At 48.0% G+C, this 9005-nt stretch overlaps 1 protein-coding gene across 1 annotated transcript; it reads right to left on the bottom strand.

Annotated features, from left to right (window-relative positions):
* Positions 1 to 4018: 4018 nt before the first annotated feature.
* Rpl28 (ribosomal protein L28) lies at positions 4019 to 5601 on the bottom strand. The gene is made up of 5 exons (NM_009081.2): positions 5568 to 5601; positions 5157 to 5245; positions 4940 to 5063; positions 4384 to 4502; positions 4019 to 4148 (listed from the first exon to the last, which is right to left on the bottom strand). The coding sequence occupies exons 2-5, from the start codon at positions 5235 to 5237 to the stop codon at positions 4059 to 4061; spliced, it is 414 nt and encodes a 137-aa protein (NP_033107.1). The 5' UTR covers positions 5238 to 5245; positions 5568 to 5601; the 3' UTR covers positions 4019 to 4058.
* Between the last annotated feature and the right edge of the window lie 3404 nt (positions 5602 to 9005).

Below are 9005 nucleotides of genomic sequence, written 5' to 3'. Positions count from 1 at the left end.
CTTACTTATTTCCTGAGCCATCTTGCCAGCCCAAATATTTTAAGTTTGAAAGATTGCTGTTATAAGTCCTGGGTCACCTGAGACTACACAGAGAAATCCTATCTTAAAAACAAACAAATTGCTGTAGTTCTGCATTGGAATAATTCATTCTCATCCTATCTCTTGGGCACCCAGTTCCTTAATCTTATTTTGGGAGGAAAGTCTGTATGAATGCACAACGTTTAAACATGCGGGTTGAGGAGATGGCTCAAGAACAGGATGACTTGGGTTGTTTGGTTTTTTCTTGGTTTTTCGAGACAGGGTTTCTTTGTGTAGCCCTGGCTGTCCTGGAACTCACTCTGTAGACCAGGCTGGCCTCCAACTCAGAAATCTGCCTGCCTCTGCCTCCAAAGTGCTGGGATTAAAGGCGTGCAGCACCACGCCCGGCTTTAGGACAGTTTTGCATGTACAGAAAAATTGTGAAAGTTGCTAGGTACACTCAGCCCATACTAGTCTGAGACACAATTTAAAAACAATTTTGTTTATAGATTGCATTCCTACAGTTGGATCTCTGTATATGCTCAGTATAGGTAAGGCAAGGACTGGGGATAGGCTGTACAGTACAGATTAACTCAGCTGAGCTGGCTCAAACACTGCTCATGCCAAAAAGACTTGTCCTGGAGAGATCTGAGGCCTTGGATTGTCCTGCTGGTAAATGTTATCCATCTGCCTGATTAATGATTATCACTATCAATTTGACTTCTGGGGAGGGAAACTCCTTTGTGTGTGTGCTCTCTGCCTACCAACCGGCTCCCAACCCTAAGCAACTCTGGTATTTTGATGTATTATACACAGATGCTGGGAACTATTTCCTATGGGATTCCATCGGGGTCAGTGGTGAAGTTAATAGAAACTGGAAGAAACGCTATTGAAGAGGATCTGTCTCTTGCTCGTTCCGTGACAAGCATTTACCGAGCACCTCTTTGGATGCAGTGCAGAAGTTACAAGGTTGGTTCCCTCATGTTTCATATATATGAAACACACACAAACGTACATACATATTTGTGTATCTGTGAGAATGTGCATGTGAACAGAAGTGCCTGTGGAGCCCAATGGCAATGATTCTCTGGAGTTACAGAAGCCTGACATGGGTTCTTGGGAAAGAAACTGGGTCCTTTGCAGGAGCAAGTGGTCTTTACTAAGCCATCCCTCCAAGTGCTCATGAGCATTCTAAGTGTGCAGGCTGTGGTTGAACTAATTAGTAAACAGATCAACAAGGAAATGCAAGTGGGCCTCCTGACCAATTCTAGTTGCACAAAAACCTACCTCCATTCCCAAAGACTTACAGCTGAGCCTGCTCAGCCATGCAAGGAAACACAGGGAGGCACGCCAAGTAACCTACAGGACATTAAACCTGGTGGAAAAGACTCATTTTTTCTTTCCGGTTTTTCGAGACAGGGTTTCTCTGTATAGCCCTGGCTGTCCTGGAAAAAGACTGATTTTTATGTGATGGTGCAAACTGTATTCCCAACAGAGGCAGCCTGTTATACTACACTGCTATGCAGGCCAGTGAGGGAAGGGACAGCAGGGTTCAAATCCTCAGCACCCACAGGAGAAAGCCAGTCATAGCGGAGATCGGGATCAGCATACGCCTTTAATCCCAGGAGACAGGAGGATCCGAGTTCCAGGCCAGCCTGGTCTGCATAGTGAGTTTCAGGACAGCCAGGGCAACAGACACTGAACCTGTCTCATTAAAATCGATAAAAATTAAGCTCAATAGTGGCAGCATATGCCTTAAATCCCAGCACAAGAGCCAGTTCCAGGACAGGCAGAGTTACACTGAGAAAACAAAAAATTGTTTACAAAGCTAGTCATGGACTAACAAGATAGTTTAGTGAAAGCAGGGCGTGGTGGCACACACCTTTAATCCCAGCACTTGGGAGGTAGAGGCAGGTGGATTTCTGAGTTGGAGGCCAGCCTGGTCCACAAAGTGAGTTCCAGGACAGTCAGGGCTACACAGAGAAACCCTGTCTCGAAAAACAAAAAAAAGCTTAGTAAAAGGAGCTTGCCCTCAAGGCTGGCAACCTGAGTTTGACCTCCAGAATCCACCTAAAAGTATAGGAATAAAACCATGTATTGTCCTCTGACCTCCCCATGTGCAAACTGATTCATGGACAACAGAGCCAGATGCTGCCACACAGCTGTACTGTACTCCCAGCACAAAGGTGGGCAGAGACAAGCTGGGGGTTGCTGACTTCCGAGCCTAAATCCAATTCAATGGGACTGTCTTAAAAGGAACAATCAGGACACCATCCTCCTCTGACCTCCTGCATGTACCACATTGGCTTTTTTACATTCATTTGAGTCCTAAGTCTGCATGTACACCTGTGTGCCAGAAGAGGGCATCAGATCCCATTATAGATGGTGTGATCCAAAGCTGAATACTGAGAAATGAGGTCAGAACTCTCTGGAAGAGCAGCCAGTGCTTAACTGCTGAGCCTTCCCTCTAGCCCCTACACATGCTTTTTCAAAGAGGGTGAATTCACCTTATTTACACCCCAATAAAAATGAGTATAAGTTAAAAAAAATATTTTCCCGTCGATAGGTCAACAGGGTGGACTGCTGCCAAGAACGCTATGCTCACCAGCATCTCAAAACATAAGGGTCTCAGTTCACTTCAGTGAGCTGAGCCAGGGTCTATCAGTGGGGAGAGAGGTGCCATGAGTTAAACTTGGGTTAAAAATAGTTCAAGGGGGGGCTGGCAAGATGGCTCAGTGGTTAAGAGCGTCGACTGCTCTTCCGAAGGTTGTGAGTTCAAATCCCAGCAACCACATGGTGGCTCATAACCATCCATAACGAAATCTGATCCCCTCTTCTGGAGTATCTGAGGACAGCTACAGTGTACTTACATATAATAAATAAATCTTTAAAAAAAAAAATAGTTCAAGGGGCTGGAAATGGCAACAGTTAAGAGCAATGACTGCTCTTTCGAAGGTCCTGAGTTCAAATCCCAGCAACCACATGATGGCTCATAGCCATCCATAATGAGATCTGATGCCCTCCTTTGGTGTGTCTGAAGACAGGTACAGAGTACTTACATATAATAAAATCTTAAAAAAAAAAAAAAAAAAGAAAAGAAAATAGTTCAAGTCGGACTGGAATGGACAATGATCCAGTTGGGACCAAAGCCCAGGCAGCACTTTGGCCTGAGTTGTGTAGCAGCGACAAAAATCCAGCAAAAATGGTATGGGTACTATTTTGCATGTGAGCCTCAAGTTTTCCAGGAAATGCTAGTACTGGCTGGAAGGGGCAAGAAATGGCCACTGAGTCCCTCAGTACACCTGTATACTCACTTTACTTACCCACCCACCCAGATAGACTTACAATGGCTGATTTCTGAGATGTGGTCGTCTCTATAGCCCTGGGTATTCTCGGAGTTGCTTTATAAACAAGGCTGGCCTTAGTCACCTGCTTCAGCCTACCAGAATGCTGAGATTACAAATATAAAGGACATGCATTTGGTAAACACTAGACTTTGTTGACATTTTCTAAGGTCAGCAATTCACACTGAAATTCTACTGCAGCAGCACAAAGTCCCAGCTGACACCCACCAGAATGTTTCCTTCAGGAGTATCACTGTTTCACACATCAGAGCATCTGATAACTGAAGACTTCACTCTGAAACCGGGTATTGAACCTCCCATTTCCTTCTTATAAGGAGGCTTGTCAACTGAAGGGTGGGGGCCTTATCTGGGTCAGTGGACTAAGACCTGGTGAGACAGCCTCAAGCTCAGGATATCTGACAGTGTCAGCAGCTAAGAACCCTGAAGTCATTTACCCTCACTCCTGTTTCCACAGGAATCAACTGAATGTCCTGCACAAGCCGCTCTCACTCCTGTTGGTACCCAGATGGCCCTGAACAGCTTCTATCCCCAACAACCCTCACTCCAGATGAACAAGTTCTAATAGCTTTGATAGCACAACTAAAGACAGCGCAGAGCCACAGCTCAATGAGCACAAAACATTTTGGAGGCCTAATGGAAGTCAGTGGACTCTTTATTGCTTCGGGCGTGTGGGGCTCAGGAGCTCTTGGTGGGGCGGGTCCGTTTCCTCTTCACCACCACAGGCTTCTGGCTTCGAAGGATGGCACTGGCCCTGCGGATGGCCGCCTGAGGACAGGACAAGGAACTTAGCTCACAAACTCAAAAGACACTCCCATTTACTGCTGCTTGTTTCCTAGGACTCCGGGGAGGCAGGGTGTGTGTGTGTGTGTGTGTGTGTGTGAGTGATCAAAAGTCCCGAGTCTAGCTCCAGCTAGGCAGAGCCAAGCACCCAGGCCTGCATGCAGCCCCTCAGGTTTAGTACCAGCTGCCCCCCTGCCTTAAGTACCCATCCATTACTCACCATACGCAGATCAGGGCGGTACTTGTTCTTTCGGATCATGTGTCTGATGCTGCTGAGGGTAGCCCGAGCATTCTTGTTGATGGTGGTCCTCACATAAGAAGTGGCAGGTTTTCGCTGACCTGGTAAGGAAAGCCTAGGAATCAGTCCATCTGCATGAGCCCTTCAGAGCATCTGCCTGATGGAACACAGAGCCTCTCTGAAGACCATGCTCACCCCATCTTCCCTCCAGCCCATTCAGTACATCCCTTAGGTGACTGTCACAGGTAAGTCTTAAAGCCCGGGAAAATCCCATCCCTCTTTAGGAACCTCCCAGATACAGGAGGGACATAGCGCATGCACTTAATCCAAGCACTCAGGAAGCAGAGGCAGGTGGATCTCTGAGTTCTAGACCAACCTGATGTAGAGTTCCAGGACATTGAGGTCTACATAGAGAAACTGTACTTAAGTTTCTCTCTACACTTCTTAATTTAAAGATCACCTTACACAGCCGGGAAGTCAGAGGAAGGGCAGTTCTGGACCCTGGAAAAAGGGAGCGCTATCGTGTGCAAAGGCTCACCGGATCTGCGTTTCATAACTACCACGACCCCTTTGCCATCGGCGGCCGGCTCCACTCCGACGGTCTTGCGGTGAATTAGCCCGTTGTAGCGGAAGGAGTTTCGGGCTTTCAGATTATTTGGCTCCTGGGGAATAGGTGTACACGATGTTAAGTTAAGGCCCGGAGGCTCCGATACGCAAAAGAGCCACAGTGCCCCTCACACGCGGGCCCGACTCACCGTGCTGTACGTCTGCTTATTCCTCTTGATCAAGAAACTGGAGCAGTTCCGGACGACCATCCACTGCAGATGCGCGGACATGGCGGCGGCTGGGGAGAAGCCGGGGGGGGGGGGGGTGTGAAAGATGTCAGAAAGAAGCAGGCCGTGGACAGGCGGCTGGGTAAGCGGCAGCACCGTTGGGAAAAAGCGAGCAAGAGCTTTACACGGCCGAGGAAAGGGTGAGCAAAGGAGGCAGGCCGAGCTAACACCGCGGAGACTTAGAAGGGGGAAGGGACGCTGAGGCCCCACTTCCGGTGGGGAATGAGGGCAGCGAATGGTGCTTGGGTACAAGGAGAGAAAGCCCAGGCAGGAGACCGAGGCCGTGGGAGCGAGATGGCGGCCACGCGGGACGGACAGAGGCCTCACACTCACCTCCTCTCCCTATGGCGGCCGGAGACGGAAAGAGAGACACGAGAGGCGGGACGACACCTTTAAAATGGCAACGCATTTCCGCTTCCTCCCGTGGCGCGCCTGAACTCGGCTACCCAGCTTCCTCTGGGCCTTGGGTTCCGCCTCCGAGTCTTTTTGACTCGGGAACCTTCGGAGCTCTTCGTCTGAAGGTCCCGGCGAGTTCTCGCGGTGCGTACCGTGATGAGGCGCCGGGGTGGGGTAGGAAGTTTTCGGAACTCGGTGACTCGGTTTTCGTGAGGATCCAAAAGCAGAGAGAGTTCCTAGAGCTATGTTCCCATCGCATCACCCTGATCTGTTCAGTCTGCACTTAGCGCATGGTGGGCACTAATACATATTTTGAAAAAAAAAAACGGTTTTGCGCCCTTGTCTAGTAGATTTCGAGGTGGGATCCTCCAGCCTCAGCCTGTGGATGCAAATATTGAGGATTCCAGATCTCACATTAAGTGGAGCTTAATTGATTTTAAGATTTATTTATTTTTCCCGGGCGTGGTGGCGCACGCCTTTGTTGGATACTCTGAAACTAAAGTTACAGATAGTGCCTACTGAGAATTGAACCACTGTTGTCTGGAAGAGCAGCCAGTGCTCTGAGCCGTCTCTCTCTCCAGTCCCAACTTATTTTTTTTTTTTTTTTTGTAATATGTATGAGGGCTTTCTTAATTTCTTAATTTCCTTTCTTTTTAAGCCTGGATATATATATGAATGCTATGTGCCTGCCTGGTGCCTGGATTCAATTAGACAGTTTTTGAGCCACCATGTGGGTGCTGGGAATAGAACCTGGGTCCTCTGGAAGAGCAGCCAAAACTCTTAACCACTAAGTCATCTCTGCAACTCCTTTTTGTTTTGTTTTTTTGTTTTGTTTTGTTTTGTTTTGTTTTTGTTTTTTTGAGACAGGGTTTCTCTGTGTAGCCCTGGCTCTCCCTGAACTCATTTTGTAGACCAGGCTGGCCTCCAACTCAGAAATCCTCCTGCCTCTGCCTCCCGAGCGCTGGGATTAAAGGCGTGCGCCATCACGCCTGGCTTCAGATTTATTAATTTTAATTATGATGTATGTGGGTGTTGTGTTAACATGTAAAATGCAAAGTCCAAAAGAAACCGTTGATCCTGAGAAACTAGAGTTTCAGGCAGCTGTGAGCTGCCTCATATGAGCTGGTAACCAAACCCAGGTGCTCTGCGAGAGCAGCAAGTGCTCTTAATCACTGAGTCCTCAAGACTTGTTGTTTAAATGGATGCATGAACTATTTTAAAGATTTGCTCTGGCGTGAAGTCTTCAGATGGCAGATGGTTCCATTACTCTTCTTGACCGTGTCCCACACAAACACCAGTGCCCAATGAACCATTTTCAGACCTCTCTAAAAATGTACTGCTGCAGTGTTAAATACCTATTCTTTCATGCCTGGTTCTGTCTATGCAGAAACATTCCATGTCTGTCCTCAGCAATACCTGGCCAATCCCGGCAGCTTTTCTTTATAAGTACACTGTAGCTGTCTTCAGACACGAGAAGAGGGCATGCGATCTCATTACAGATGGTTGTGAGCCACCATGTGGTTGCTGGGAACTGAACTCAGGACCTCTGAAAGAGCAATCAGTGCTCTTAACCGCTGAACCATCTCTCCAGCCCACCACAGTCATTCTTAATGTTTTATTAGCATTTAATCATGCATAAAGTAGGTTTACATAACATTTTTGTATGTGTATATAATGTTTTGGGCCATACTCACATACACTCCCACTGCAGCTAGTCTGTGTGTGTGTGTGTGTGTGTGTGTCCAAGTGTGTTTCCTTTATGCTATTCACAGGCTCACGGATGGTTTGTTTGCAGGCTACCAATGGCAGCATCACGGTGGAAAATGTGATTTTTCTCCTCCATCATCCTCAGTTTTCTCCAACTCTGAAACTAGATAGAGTCTTGGGAGAACTAGTTCTGTTCAGAACTGTCTCGAGGTTTCCCACCCCAGGGAGAATGAACTCATTTAAGGGGTAGATGTGTGGAAGATCAGGACTTCCCTATAATAGCTGTTGGGTCCTCCTAGTGTGGACCATGGCTTGGCCCAACCATTTGCCTGTGCCATGATGCCTCTCAGTTCCAGAGTGACCTGGCCATACCCATTAAATTCTCTCTAAGTTGGAGCTGGTGAGATGGCTCAGTGGGGAAGAACACTGACTGTTCTTCTGAAGGTCCTGAGTTCAAATTCCAAACAGCCACATGGTGGCTCACAATCATCCCTAACGGAATCTGATGCTTCTGATGTGTCTGTTTTGTTGTTGTTTTTTTTGTTTGTTTGTTTGGTTTTTTTTTTGTTTTTGTTTTTTTTTTTTTTTTTCGAGACAGGGTTTCTCTGTGTAGCCCTGGCTGTCCTGGAACTCACTCTGTAGACCAGGCTGGCCTCGAACTCAGAAATCCGCCTGCCTCTGCCTCCCGAGTGCTGGGATTAAAGGCGTGCGCCACCACGCCCGGCTTCTGATGTGTCTGAAGGCAGCTACAGTGTACTTACATATAACAATAAATATATCTTTAAAAAATAATAGCAAAAAGGCCACAGTTTTGGTTTGGTTTGACTTGAGTCAGGATCTCTCTGTGTGGCCCTGGCTGTCCTGGAACTCATTCTATAGACCAGGCTGGCCTCGAAATCAAGAGATCTGCCTCTCAAGTGCTGGGACTAAGGGCATGGGTCACCACTGTCAGGCTAAAGCTACAATTTCTATGCCATCTCCTCAGGGACACCTTTCCTGAGCACTTCGGGAATTGTGGCTAGGAACAGGAAGGCAGGTCTTGTCAGGCTAACATCTGAGCACTAACAGAGCCCTGAGCTCAGTATATTGTGTACACAAGGTGTCAGCTGGCACCTGGGAGATGGGTTCATTGTATTCCCAGGTTGGGTTAACAAGGCCCTACACTCACAAGAGATCTCAAAAGACAAGCATGGAGACAGCTTCAGGGCTCTGGCTGCTGATTCTGTGCTCCAGAGAATGTTGTTGTTGCTGTTGTTGGATTTTATGCTGTGCAGGGCATGAAATCAAGAACTTCGAGCATGGTAGGCAAGCACTCCACCAAGCGAGCTACATACCAACATGCCCGGTTTTTTGTTTCTGATCCCCATTTTGTTTCACTATGGACTTGGTGGTACAGGTAGCCCTCGGGAGACGGGCACTAAGTAGAAACACTATCTAGCTACATTATGCCACCCTGAAATTTGGCCCTAGTCATCTGGCACTGCTTAATGGACAGGGTCGTGCGCCGCTGATCCTCCCAGACCTTTGAGCTACACAAGAGACTCATTCGGGCCACCAGGTCCAGGCTGTGAGCTCAGGTGACCATGCAGGCACTGGGCACACCTGGCGCCGGGCCCTAACTCCGCCCCGGGAAGCCGCACCCCGGGACGCTGTCGGGGAGCAGGCGGC

This window comes from Mus musculus, chromosome 7 (assembly GCF_000001635.26).
Source record: "Mus musculus strain C57BL/6J chromosome 7, GRCm38.p6 C57BL/6J".
Classification (NCBI taxonomy): domain Eukaryota; kingdom Metazoa; phylum Chordata; class Mammalia; order Rodentia; family Muridae; genus Mus; species Mus musculus.
Note: the sequence above shows the minus strand (reverse complement) of the source record. Positions and strands in the feature narration are given on the sequence as shown.

Excerpts from the sequence above, each read along its gene's own strand:
- Rpl28 (NM_009081.2), bottom strand. The coding sequence starts at position 5,237 with ATGTCCGCGCATCTGCAGTGGATGGTCGTCCGGAACTGCTCCAGTTTC. Across the intron at positions 4,503-4,939 it reads AGTTATGAAACGCAGATCCG|GTCAGCGAAAACCTGCCACT; the intron begins GTGAGCCTTTGC and ends TTTCCTTACCAG. Across the intron at positions 4,149-4,383 it reads ACCGCCCTGATCTGCGTATG|GCGGCCATCCGCAGGGCCAG; the intron begins GTGAGTAATGGA and ends TCCTGTCCTCAG.